Below are 13,973 nucleotides of genomic sequence, written 5' to 3'. Positions count from 1 at the left end.
TGCACAAGGGGCAGTATTAACTTGCACTTGCTCAACAGAGGGTTTTCACACATAACATCGTGTAAGACTCCAAATACAACATACAGACAGTGAACTCATAAGCAATAATTCAAAACAATTTAAAATTTTAGAGTTTTGGTGAAATCTCTGCTACAGTTAAATTGTGTGCATTTACTGTAGAGCTTAGGAGAAAAATTGTGATCAAATTACTGGGTGACAATCAAGACCATTTAAGGCTACAATTTATGACGAGTATTCCACCACCTCTTCAAAGGCATTTTGAGCCAAAACATCACAATATGTCACTATTTGTACTGTAAATACACACCAGATCTCTTCAGTACATCCACAGTCCTGATATTAATGCACCTTATACTTATTAAGCCAGTCCAAGAGCATCCACACTGCAGTGGTGATAACCATACATGACTATAAAGTCAAATCCCCATTGGCACTTCTATTAATGTGGATTTGACAGGAGGTTGTTTGGGGAATCATATCCAGGTCCTTAGCATTTCATTAACTGGAGGTACTCCAGGAAATGCTTGATGGCATGCCGTGACAAATTTCTGTCTTACTTCCAGGTCTTCTTGGATAAGCTTTCAATCTGCCAGCACATTTAGTTAACTCAGTTCCCATGACGTACATTCCTTTCTCTCATGTGTCCCAGGCAGTGCCAATATGAGCACAGCTGGATGAGCTTTATATGCTCATGCTTCCAGAGTTACCGCAGCCCTGAACTGATAGAGGGTTTGAGGAACACAGAAAATCAAAGAGCTCCCTAACTGTGCTGGATTCATCAATCGCTCTCACATGCTCATAGTTCTCTCTTTTTGTGTGACAGTTCAGGAATTAATATGAAAGACACATGGGTAATGCACAGGAAAGAAAAAGATATATCCATGTGGAAGACATTCAGTGTTAATATCTACCTCCTCACAAAGTTAGCAAGGAGATTTCTGAATCGAGTATTACCTCTGGATATGTTTTCTTTGTAGATTCTCTACCACAATATATTTGGGAAAAGACAGGTTCATCACTCTTTAGAGAAGCTGCACAGATGTTTTGCATGCCTGGGACTAAGACCATTTGTACTACTAGGCAGTAATACAAAAAGATAAAAGTGAAACCACATACGTACAACAGGCAGGTGAGGGGCACCAGTAAAGCCAATGGGTCAGTCTTGGAGGAGCTTGTATATCCTACACATCTCATTAGACTGCAGAGAGTGCTGCACTAAGGCAGCTCAGCTCCTTCTGGCAACAAAGCTCATTTGTGGTTAGGTCAGGTATTTTTGCAGCACAGTGGTGTGCAGGCCCGACTGAGGCAATTGTTATTGTTGGGCAAACAAGGGAAATAAAAGAACATCTTTTGTAGCCGTGAGCTTACAGAATAGAGCGGCATGCAAGGAAAAAATATGAATGTGGAAAAACACATATGAATTATTTACAACTGTGATGTGGATACAAGAGATGTAGCTATTTTGGTAAAAGCTTTCCAAAGTTTTCTTTCTCAAACAACCTGACAGTTGTCAGTGAATCAATGTTAACCAATAAAACTATATTGACAGTTGCCAATAAATCAGTGTTAACCAATAAAACTACATTAAAGTAACTGTTTTCTGGCGGGCCTGCTATCTTCCAGTGTCTTGCAGCAGCTCACTCAGCCTTTCCCAGTGTTGCATTCTCTTTCCCATAGCAAGTGAATGAGCAAAGGTTGTGGATACTGACAAGGAAACAGAAGAACATCTTATCTTTTTCCTGCTCAGAAGAATACAACTGCTTAATTTCAAGTCAGCAGATATGGACCTCCTACACACAGATCTATTTTTATTTCACCTTACGCATCAATATGTTTTGTTCCTTTAGCCAGATGGGCCTGTCAAAGAACAAGTGTGCTGGATCCATTCACAGAATCACAATTCAAGGGTTTTCAAGTGTGCAGTCAGGGAGACAGGACAGGCTAAAATGCAAAGCACAGGAAAACCACATTACACACAGAAACATCAGCACAACCAGCAGCTACCACTCAACACAGCCCTCTGCTCTCTAGTTTGAAAATAACTTTTTCCTGTTTTTTTTTTCTATTTTTGTTTGTTTGTTTCAGCAGAAGATGGTCTTGGAGTAGAAATCTTCTGACCTTTGTAAAAAAAATAAAATAAAAATGGCTATGTGGCTTCTTTGCAAAGGGCAGCCTTCAAGCCATAAGAGCAAAAAGGGCAGGGCTGAGCATCAAAAGGACTATTGATGAAAAAAACTCACAGATATTCTGATACCAGTGATTTGTTTAAGATAATTAGGGCAACTTCCCAATAGCCAGAGGTCTATTTCTTAGAAAACAAGAGAGCCTGTTTGCTAACCTTGATTAGCCCAGTGGCTAGAAAACTTGATGTTTAGACAGGCCGAGCTGCCTTTGGTGCCAGGCTGTGCTGGCAAACAACCAAGAACACCAATTTGCATGGCAGGCTTGTCAGGTGTCAGGCTCTGCCACAGCACTGCTCCCACCACAGCCTCCACCTGCTCGGGCCTCGGGTCAAAACCAGCCTGTAAATGATAGCTAATATTTGGGGATTGCCAAGGCTATAGAGATTGTTAAGAGCAGCTCTTTTTGTCTTCTTTTTTTCCACTTACAGAGCTCAGCTCCCGAGCATGGCTGCTTAGAACACGAGCAAAGCACGCAGCCTTTTGCTGCATCTTGCAACTGAAAGGCGGGGGAAGGGGGCTTGCACAGCGAGGCCTGACTCCCACGACAACGAGCAAACTGGCGGCCGCAGGTAAAGGGCCGGCGAGAAAAGAGGCGAAGGCCGCCGAGGAGAGCCGGCCCCGCGGCGGGACGAGGCGGGGCGGCCTGGACGGGCGGGGCAAGGCGACGGAGACGGAGAGCGAGCGGTGTGAGTGAAGTGTGGCTGCCGTCCCGCTGGGATGTGCGCGGTGATACCGGTAAGGCCGCCGCCACGGGCCGGCGTTGGGGTGAGGGCGCCCGACGGGAGGGTGACGTGCTGCGGCGTGCAGCCCTACGGCGGCTGCGGGAGGGACTTGGGCTGCTCCGCGGGGAAGCTCCGAGACCGTCGCGGGGACAAAGGACCGGCGGAAGAGCGGCATGGGGTGGAGGGGCCGCAGCCGGTGCCCTTGTAGGGTTCTGCGGGAGTTATAGCCTGTGTGCTGCTCGCGGAGCTCTAACGGGAAGGAAGCCTTTGATTTGAATGGTGAACTTACTGACTGCGCTTTGCTGGAAGTAGACCGGGGAAAAGATACGGTAGTTAGGACCTCGAGTCTAGAAACAATAGCTTTTTGGTGGGACTTTGTAGTAGTTCATGGTGGTGACTGAGGGAAAGGGTGTAAGCTTGTATAGCAAGGTGGCACTGAAATCCCTGGAGCTTCAGAAACCTCTGAAGGGTGAATCCTGCACACAGTGAAGGCCGCAGCCATAGCTGCCAGGGTTGGTGATGGAGAAAAGTTCAGAAGGATGTGAAAGAGAAATCAGAGTCCCTGAAAGGAAGTTGTTCTGTCAGAAGTTCTACAAACAAAGAAAAAAATGTACTTTCACATTTGAAAAATATTAAAATAACCCTTATTTTTGTACTAAAATGATATGGGATATTCCTGTCTCCACGCCAACTACAGGACTGAGAAATCTCTGAAATATTATTATCCCTGTTGCAAAAGCTCTGTAGTGATTAAAGCAAGATCTGAGCCTAATCTTAAATAGCACTGCTAACAATGAAGGTACTGCTAGCTGTAGCATTGCCATCCTTAAAAATCAGAAGTCTTTGTATAACTTCTTACTTAACATGAACTTCTGATACATATGACTGCAGCATGATTAAGATAGTTTCAGTCTGGCTGGCTGAAAACTGATGAAGCTGCACTGGTGCAGGCCTTGACATGAACCATTTAAGCCTGCATAGTGCTGGAAAGCCTTTGTGGAAAAGGGTATATAACACCCTTCCCCAGATCCTTTGAAGAACCTTAGAGGATTAAACCTGAGAGCTCCAGAGAGATTGAAACTCTTGAAGAGCTGCCAGTGTAGATGTCTTAGAAAACCAGGAAAACAGGACAAGTTGCTTGTTGAAGACCTAGCTTAGAATTTTGGGAACTTGAGTACAGAACTTTGGTTCTGCAACAGTTACTTTTAGTACAAATTGGGATGAATAATTTTATCTTCCATGCAACAGATTTTAAGCTCTTTAAAGAAATCAACATGGTTAAGAAACAGCAGTACCACTAGTAAGGATTTATTTCCTTCAGAACTAATTAATGTAGCTCAGGGAGCTTACACTGAGTACAAACTTGCATCCTTTTGCATCATGAACAGCAGCATAGCTTTTCTATTGTGACCCACACCTTACTCTTATGTAAAATTAGTGTTGTGAATTTCACATGCATGAAAGCACCTGCAGTGGTTAGGTGTTGCATGACCATAAGTTTAAGATACCTTTACAAGACAAGACAGTCATAAAAGAGTAAGAGTTAACCCGAAAAGTTTTGTTTTGCAGTTTCGAGATACTGATGTGACACAGGAAAACAGAGCATAAAGCAGAACTTTGCTGATGAATGGAAAAGAGGATATAAAAGGCTTGCACAGACCATAGCTCTCTGGCAGTCATTCAGTTTTATTGTGAAACTGATTGCCTGTAGCTGAAATAAAAGAGTACATCTTTGAGTTTTAAACCTGAAATTGGGCATTGTATGATTCAGCTAGGTGCGGGATCTAATTCATACCCTAACTAACTTTACCCAACGTGAAGGAGGTTATTCCTATTTCACATATTGCTCCCACTCTGTAGCACGTTAATCAGCACTGCTGCCTGTGTGGTTTACTATTAAATTGCTTTGCGATTGACCTTGTGTCAAGGCCCAGGCACTTCCTGGTTTTTAATGCATCCTGCTGATGGTTGATGATTTCAGAAGAGCCGCTGATAGCTAGCTTAATTTCCAAGCAATAAGTTTCCAAGGTGAAGCATTTCAGCATTTGCAGCATTTGTGTCCCTCATGCTAAGTGAGTCTTTGTAATTCAGATTGTATGGTGAGATTCTGCCTCAGTGGTTCACTTCTCATAGTAACAGCCGCCTTCCACTCTTAATGCAAGAGTACTTAGTACTTTGTGATTATAACTCAAAATATGTTGTTGCAAATTGCCACGTTTCTCTTAGAACTGAAGTTTTGATTCCTGCTTGATTACCTGTGTGACATGGTGTAGGGAACCTGCTTTGGCAGGGGGGTTGGACTCGATGATCTCTAGAGGTCCTTTCCAACCCCTACAATTCTGTGATTCTGTGATTCTGCAGTTTGAGTGTTTGTCTCATAAATTGACAGCACAGGCCTCTTCTCCAGATCTATTCAGCATGTTAAAGCATCACTGCAGTTTTCATTTTCAGCATACACAGCACGCGTTACAAACCTTTGATACTGCTTATTACAGAGAAGGTAGCAGATCTTAGAAGAAAATAATAATTGTTTCCAGACTGCAGATTACTCTTTAGACCACGGATCCTTTAAAACTTCTTTGTGGTTCAATAGCATATGAACTATTGAAGATTCGAATGCTGTCTTGATTTTTAACAGTTAGCCCGTATATTACTCCAGCTGTAGTGTAGTTAAACAAGTGGTAGTGAATTCATGCAGCAACATGTGCAAATAGATTTAAATGGAACTTTGTATGAATCCAGGGTGCTCCACTCCTCTTTAGCTTTGTGTAGTGTGAGCTCTGTCCTGGAACCTCAGACCCAAAGGATATCCTGAAGTATTCAGGTAAGGAGCTAAGAAAAGTAGTTGCTATTGAGGTGCATTGTCTGAATCTCTATCCTCCTAGGTTCTATAGAATTTTTTCAGTTAAGGTAGTGCAATTTTATTGACTGTGTTTCTATTTGCTAAGACTTGATTGACTGGAAGTGGACCTGGAGGATGTTAAGGCTGCACATTATGCCTAAAAGCTGCATCTGCGCAGGAGAAGAGTAGAAACAAGCACAGTACACATGTGTGCCAAAAGTCTGAGGGACAGTCTCATGAAATATACAATTTTCTGGGGGTGTTTAACAAAGAATTTGCTGAAAGAAGAATGAGGGGTAACTATTTGGAGATGATGGCAAAAGAAGGTTGTTGTCAGAAGGGAGGAAGTGGCCAAGAGAAGCTGTAGTAAATGATAGGGTACTTCATATGACATGGAAGCAAACAACCACAGCATAATAGTAAGGTGCAGTACCAGAACACATGCTGGCTAAAGCATTTAAGCAAGTTTGGCTGATGATGTCTAGAAATGAAGCTAGTCAGTGATTGCCAAGCAGTTTGCCAAAGGCTACGTGCTGTAATGTGAGCTGAGGAATCAATACCTCATCAAACTGGAAGCTGAAAGAGTTTACAAGAGAGGAAGTAGGCAAGTGATTGCAAAAGAAAGCAAGTTTTTGGCACAAGAAGTAAGGGGAAGAGAATGCTTATGCTGGGCTTTAAGATTCAAAGTGCTTAATTCAAGGTATGGACAATTTACAAGTAGCGTCTTTTATAGCACTGTGTATAGCAGAGAGTTATTAAAGGCTTTGTATTGTGATAGAGGATGATGAAACAATATATAGCGTTGATCAGTCTTTTGGTAAAAAATACCACTACTGTGCCCTGTTCTTGCAGAAGTATGACAACTGGTTCTCGTGTGTTAACTATTTATAGCCCTTCCAGTTTTCAAGTAAGGTATCTCAAAAGGGCTTTATAAAAAGAGGAAGGAATCAGAGTTTATAAGGAAACAAAGCAAAGAACATGTCCAGTGTCAGACAGTTCCCTTTCGCATTTCATCATTATCTTGTGGTGTTAATGCTACAGACAGTTGTCTTTTTGCATGTAAGATGAACATGTTGGGGGTTTCATGCTCGCTTATAAAGAAACACCAACAGTTTTTCATTAACGCTTTGAATTTAGGTTAGGCTGGAGAACAATGAATAAAAAAAATGACAGGGTGAGAAGGTCAAATCATGTGATAAGGGAAGGGATTTCCTGCTAAAACTGTTTAAAATAATCTTCAGCAACTTCATGTGAGATACTGAAAAGGATGAAGCTGTTGAATCTTTTCTGAACTTAGAGCTGGTTAAATGAAAGGTGCTCATTACTTTATGAGCACAATTCAAGGAGAAAGAGGAGAAACATGCAACACGGGAAAAAATTCAAAAGAGATTCTGAAGTTTTCAGTCTTATAGATCCTGCTTTAAAATGGAAATGCAAATACATTAAAAAAGCATTTGCAAATATTAAGTCAATTCCCATGTGAGTCAGAGGGTGTTGTGACAGAGCATAAGATCCCAGTGTGGGTTTTTTTTTTTCACTAAGATGCACTTTAATTGCCTGATTCACCTTTTTGACTATAGGAGAGGCAATGAGTGATCTCCTATAGTTTCCAATGTGGTGCAGTGGTGTTTATGTTTTAGTTACTGTCCATACAACCTGCTTCTAAATGTTCTTAAAAAATAAAACACCTTAGCTGTTGGTGGATCTGTGCAGCAAATGCTGTTGAATCTCAGGTTTTTCACTTCCTTTTAAGTTCTGCCTCCGAGAAGGAGGATGAGGAAGGGTGGGGCAGAGCTTTTGGAGCTGTGTCAGGGATGCATGTGCAGAGAGAGATGACTGCTCTTCAGCACCACTGCATGTACAGTTCAAACCTGTGATTCCAGATCCAGCGGTGAGGAATTCTGTCCTAACACACTGATACTTTAAAACATCTAGTTCATTTTATTTATTTATTTTTTTTCCTTTATTTGTTAAGCAGAGGTCACCAGGTATCACATGCTACAAAAAGTAATGCGTGTATTTTTTAAGAACAAAGTTTGCCTCCTGTGTTTAAGAGGTTTTGAAGTTTGACAGCTTTTCTTTTTTGTTTTCCTAATTTTCAACTGTCAGTCTTTGTTTGCATGTTACTCATAACTTGGTTCTTCAGCTTTTAAAGTTGCTTTTGCCTAGGTAATTTTCACGGAGTGAACAGGATTTGCCACTTAAAGACTTGGCATTCCCACATTCCTCAGGAGTTTACTTTGTCACAGAGCTTCTTCTAGTCACAGAAGTCACCAGCGTGAAATGGTTGTTTAGTCTGATATGAAAGCAAGCACAAAAGCACAGTTAATCGACATACCTTCTAAAGGCGGCTGCTTGGAAGGAACAAACTTAACAGGACAAGAAGGAACGTTGAGGTTCTCCCTGGTAATCCAGCATAGGGGATGTTTAAAATGTACTTGTGTGAGCAAATCTTGTTTTAGGTACAGGAAGCGATACTGCAGTCCCAGAACTGATCTTAATTGCTGGATTCTCTTTTTTGCTATGGACTTCAGAGAACCTACAGACTCCTAAGTCTGTATAAGACATTACTGTTAAATAGTATGCTGGCAATGAGATTTGTAAAACAGTTTGTTGTCTAAGAAAGGACTTCTGGAAGATTGAAGGATCCATCAAACCATGATTGGTATAAAAGCTTGTTTTCTTTCTCTAAACAAGGCATTTTATCCAGATCTAATTTTGTGTGTAAAATTACAAAGCATCACTTATTTTGCAATTGTCATTATATGCTCCTTCATAGCATTCTCATTTGGATTTTTCAAGTACCAGTTTGCACACAAATTAAGAAATCAGTATAAATTTAAACTGTGTTGATATTTTCCTCTGTTATTTGAAGTATAGCAAAACAAAAGTCATCCACTGGAAAAGACAGATCTGTAGATCAGTGACAGAATACTGGAATCAGATTTGGTTTTTTATAATTACAAAACTATTCTGCATTTTAAACGGAATAATCAAACTGCAGGATACTGAAAGGTAGGATAAAATTTGGATAAATACAGCCTTTGAAGAGGAACCTGGCATCATTAAATGTTTGTTTCCTGATGTAAATGTGAGAAACGGTCTCTTTCCTGGGCTTATTCAGGACTGTGGCTGGAACTTTTTAGTTAAATAAGCCTTTACAGAATTATTGCTTAACTTGCTGTATTTTAACTTCTGTCTGGGTAGAGGACACTCCTTGGATTATAAAGCACGTGGGGTGCAATGGCAGATCCCATCCGCTGGACCCGGTATCGCTGGCAGCAACTGATGTCTACAGAAGGCAGAGAAGAAGGTGGCGGTGGCAACAGCAACTCAAGTAACAAGTGCTATCAAGCAACAAAAACTATTGGCAAGCATAGGATAGTGATACCCTGCTTGGGACATTTTAAGGAAGAGTATGAAAAGGTATCAAAACTGTATATGAACAACAAAATACGGACTACTAAATATACTTTACTGAATTTCATACCACGCAATTTATTTGAACAATTTCACAGGTAATTAACTATTTTTATTTCGTTTGTGGAAGTTCTTCTAAAGTAGAATCTTTTTATTTAATTGTGTATTAATATATGTTTTTCCAACCTGCCAATCCTTTCTGAAAAGGTCTGTGTTATTTGTCGAGAGATTGAATATCAATCTTGGACTAATCCTTTCTTAAAAACTTATTATTTCCACTCATTCTACTCTTTGGATTAAAATATTATTTACTTTTGGAGCACTTCAGTAACCTGAAGTAAGATTTTCAGTGGATTTCCTGCAAATATATTCCTTTCTTTCCTTCACATGTCTTTTATCTCTGGCCATCATATTTTTTTTTTTTTCCTCCATCTTCCTGCTTGGAGAACTGCAGGTTTATTAAGTTGTGCAGGAAGGGTTGCAGAATGACTCACTTAAAAATATCTTACCTACAAGTTCACCAGAATCTCACTAAAAGACATATGCCTGGAAGGCAGGGTCAGAATTATAGTAAAATACTTGCTCTCTGCACCTTCTTATCATGAGTATTAATCAGCCGTTCAGCCAACCAATGTATTTGACTGAAGAGGGGGAAAACGAAGTCACAGATACTTAGTTCTTTATTTTTTCTTAACTCCAGCTACAATTTCTTCACTTGTCTCTATACAGCATGAAGTAGGAAGAATTAGAATAACTGCTAGCACTGCTAACTCTTGTGTTTGCTCTTTGTTTCAGAGTTGCCAATTTGTATTTCCTATTTCTAGTAGTTTTAAACTGGGTTCCTCTGGTGGAAGCTTTCCAAAAAGAAATTACAATGCTACCTCTAATAGCAGTTTTGACGATAATTGCCCTGAAGGATGGTCTAGAAGACTACTCCAAATATAAAATGGATAAACAGATAAACAACTTACTAACCAAAGTGTATAGCCGGTAAGAGACAGCATTCTTTCTGGGTAATTGCTATTAACTTGATTCTTCTGGTTTACTCTCTGAACACACATAGAGAGACATAATAACTTGGGTTGGAAGAGATGTCTGGAAGTCATCTCTCTAGTCTTCTACCCTGTTCAAAGCATGCCATACTAGATCAAATTGCTCAGGAAGTTGTCTAGTTGAGTCTTGATCGCTTCTTTAGCTAAACAAATATCAAATTAGTGTAAAATTTGCTGAAAAAAATATTATTTTGTGGATGTCAGAGTGTTCATACTTGAGTCTGCACTGCATTAATCAATGAAGTTTTAGTTTTATTCTTAATATCTCAAAATTGTTTTGGCATCATTGAAATTCAGTGATTACTGTTTCATCATTACAGTGGTGAAAGTCATAAAAGCTATTAGTGTTGTAGCACCATACTCTTAATGTAATGTCCATGAAGGAAAGGAGACCATTTTCCAATGCCATACTACAGGTGGGATCTCACAAGGATAGAGTAGAGTGACAGAATCACTTCACTTGAGCTCCTAGCTACACTTCTTTGATGCAGCTCAGGATATGATTGGCTTTCTGGGCTGCAAGTTTTTCACCCACCTGTACCCATCAAGTCCTTCTTCAAGGGCTGCTCCCAATCCATGCGTCAGCCAGTCTTGTGCTGATGTTTGGGATTGCCAACAGTCCAGGTGCAGGACTTTGCACTTGCGTTCTTGAACTTCGTGAAGTTCACAGAGGCGCACCTCTCACACCCTATCATATCTCGCTGGATAGCCATTCTTTTCTTCCGTTTGAAGTATCAACCACAACACTCAGCTTGGTGCCATCTGCAAACTTGCTGAGTCCTCCTCTCAGTGTCTCCATTGATGTTGAAGATATTAAACTGATCTGAGTACAGACCCAGGAGACATCACACATCACTGTTTTCTACCAGGACACTGAGCACATGTCCTGCAAACACAAATAAGTAATATAGCAGCTTTCCCAGGAACATTTTTTTCAGACTATAAAAATTTGAGCTTAAAACAATAAATTGAGTTGAGAAGATAAAGGGTTTTTCTTTTAAAAGAAAATCTTTATGGGGTGAATTGGCTACATACAAAAAATGTGTAGATACAATTATCAATATCTGAGAGGTATTTCTAAACAAAAAAGTCTTGTTTTCACCTGAATTGACTTACTGTGACGGCACCTTTGCAGGCGTAACAAAACAGTAGGAGAGAGAAAGTAAGACTAAGCCCAGTTTGACCAAAACTTAAGTCATAGCTTCAGTGACTGTGAGTCACATCCTGTCAGAACATTTCTGTGAGCCTTCATTATTTTTATGGTGTTTTTGTTGTTGTTGTTGTTAATTTACTTCAGAAATCATTCCTTCTGCTCTTTCACTCCCCCCAAAAGCAATGTATTGGTATGAAAAGTTGGTTCATAGAACATGTTTCTGAGTCCACACATCTTCTGGTAGATGTGGATGTAGCTTTAATTAAGTTTTATGTGGTTTACCATGCTTAAAGAAAAGCCAGTGACAGCATCTCAAGGTGAAGTATATGTTTAGCTGAGATTGGTATAATTTTATCTCAGCTTTTGCTTTGCATTTACTTGGAAAACCATTTCAACTCTGCCTTATCTTCACTAGAGATACTGTTATCAATATAATGGTTAATTATGTGGACTTTGTGCCATCTCATTGTAGAAAAGGATTTTTGAAAGGATACTGTCAGGCAGCACAGATCTGAAAGGTACAGGTGCAGAGCTTGATACGAGGAATGTTTTTCTGATATTTTCTTTGTCATCAAAAGCATTTTATAGAGCTACCACTTTGATTAGAACTGGTAGATCTGTCTGCACAAAACTGCCGTGCTGTACAGTTTGTTAGCTTGAGTCTGTACTGTGGAAGCTAGGTGCACTTCCCAGCTTCTTGGTACAACTGGACTATTCAGCTAGGTAAGCCAGAGTAAGATTTAGGAAAAGATGTGCAACTTGAAGATGCTCCCAAGACCGTGAAGAGTATGCTTTCCTCACTTTAAACATAGCTTTAGGGTTAGTCTGTGAAAGATAATAACATAAGAAGATAACTGTGAAAGATAACTAACAAGGCATAACACAATGGAAAACATAGCAATGACAGCATAGAAACAAAGTCCTAGGCTGCAGCAGATGAGGACATGCTCAAACGTGGCAACCACAAACACAGAAACAAAGCAAAAAAGGCACTTACTTTTAGAAAGTCTCACATACATAGGAATTTCCAGCAAAATATCATTGTCTCCACTGCCAGCCCTTAAGTGAAGTCTGGGAAGGGGTGGATCCTGGCTCCACCATTTCTAATCACTCAGGAGCATTGCGTGCACCTGAGCTCTTCTGGATTGGCCCTGCCTTCCCACCAGGAGCTCAGTCACTGTTTGAAACTGTAACTTAGCATTTCTGCATCAAGACATGTGCAGTGTTTGCATCAGCAACCCTATTTCAGTGACCTACTACTGTGTGCTTCCAGTTAGCTTCTTGTTGCTTGCTACCTCCCAGCCTATTGTGCTTGCAATAAGCTGCTGTGATTAAATTGAAAGGATTATTCTTTGCCTTTGTTGAATACAGAAGAGCAGATAAAAATGGAAAATTGAAGAAGGCACAAACTTCTATATGTGCTTTCCATAATAATAGAGAATTATAACTTTCTATCTTGAGTGTTGTAGGTTCCTTATGTTCAAAAACAGTGGGAAAATATTTAAAAGCCATACAGGTATTTATGTCTGGAGTATTAGTTAAGCAGTTGCTGACTATTTTTCGCTCACTGGTAAATGTTATAATAATGAAATTCTAGGAATCAAGGGGCTGAGTTTTTAACTGAGCTGACAAAATTATGGGAGGGTGACAGGAATGTAATTCCCAGAAGAACAGGTCTGGGATCTCAGAGCTGATCATAGAATCATAGGATTGCTCAGGTTGGAAAGGACCTTCAAAATCATCAAGTCCAACCTGCACCTAACCATACTAACCTGACTAACACCCCACCACTAGATCATGTCCCTGAGTACTACAGATTCTTTGTTACAGTCACCTTGAGCTGTTAGACTGTTTCATCAAAGTTCTTAATGACTTGGAAGTTCAATATTAGGGTCATTTCCTAGGTACAGTCTGTTTCTTTGAGCTTTCATTTTGGGGTGGGTTTTTTCGTTTCTATTTTTGTTTATTCTAATATTTTTATATACATTTCAGGAAAGAGAAGAAATACATAGATGAACACTGGAAAAATGTCAACGTTGGGGACTTCATCCGGCTTTCATGTAATGAAATTATTCCTGCTGACATGGTGCTGTTATATTCTAGTGACCTGGATGGGATCTGTTACATTGAAACTGCAGGTCTTGATGGAGAAACCAATCTAAAGCAGAGGCAGGTGGTGAGAGGATATTCAGAGCAGGTGATAATTGTGCATTTCTAGTGGTTTAAGAAAGTTGATGCGACAGTCAACAATAAAAACCCTAGTCCTCCATATTGCTTTTTATTGAGCAATCCCCATCTGAAAATACAGTAGATGATGCACTTTTAATTTTTTTGTTATTTTGGAGCAAATCTGTCTGCTCGCTCAAGCCAGAGAAAGAGAGCTCTATTTCAAGTGAAGTAAAACTAACTTTCCAAGTAAATGTCCAGCCATCATGTATAACACATAGCATTTAGTGGCTGTGAAATTAGAATTCTTTTTAAAGGGAGTTCAGTGCCACGTAAAATTAGAGAGAGGAATAGGTGTCTTCTTTTTCATTGTATTTTCAAGTGTATTTTTAGCTCCAAATCTAGACCTTCAGG

General features: G+C 40.1%; 1 protein-coding gene across 8 annotated transcripts in view; it reads left to right on the top strand.

Annotated features, from left to right (window-relative positions):
* The first annotated feature begins 2,867 nt into the window (after nt 1-2,867).
* ATP10D (ATPase phospholipid transporting 10D (putative)) overlaps nt 2,868-13,973 on the top strand; it is a 31,574-nt gene continuing 20,468 nt past the window's right edge. For 2 of the 8 annotated variants that reach the window (XM_015862353.3, XM_015862350.3), the window contains exons 1-4: nt 2,868-2,939; nt 8,976-9,286; nt 9,984-10,178; nt 13,386-13,590. In XM_015862353.3, the coding sequence (XP_015717839.2) occupies nt 9,012-9,286; nt 9,984-10,178; nt 13,386-13,590 (675 nt within the window). In that variant the 5' untranslated portion in view covers nt 2,868-2,939; nt 8,976-9,011. Of the gene's footprint in view, nt 2,940-3,007; nt 3,206-8,053; nt 8,165-8,975; nt 9,287-9,983; nt 10,179-13,385; nt 13,591-13,973 lie in introns of those variants that run through there. The other 6 variants (XM_085547224.1, XM_085547223.1, XM_085547222.1 and 3 more) reach the window with 5 other exon arrangements.

This window comes from Coturnix japonica, chromosome 4, assembly GCF_054131305.1.
Source record: "Coturnix japonica strain WE chromosome 4, WE-NBRP24, whole genome shotgun sequence".
Classification (NCBI taxonomy): Eukaryota; Metazoa; Chordata; class Aves; order Galliformes; family Phasianidae; genus Coturnix; species Coturnix japonica.
The sequence above is the reverse complement of the archived record's forward strand: the minus strand, read 5'-3'. Positions and strand labels throughout refer to the sequence as shown.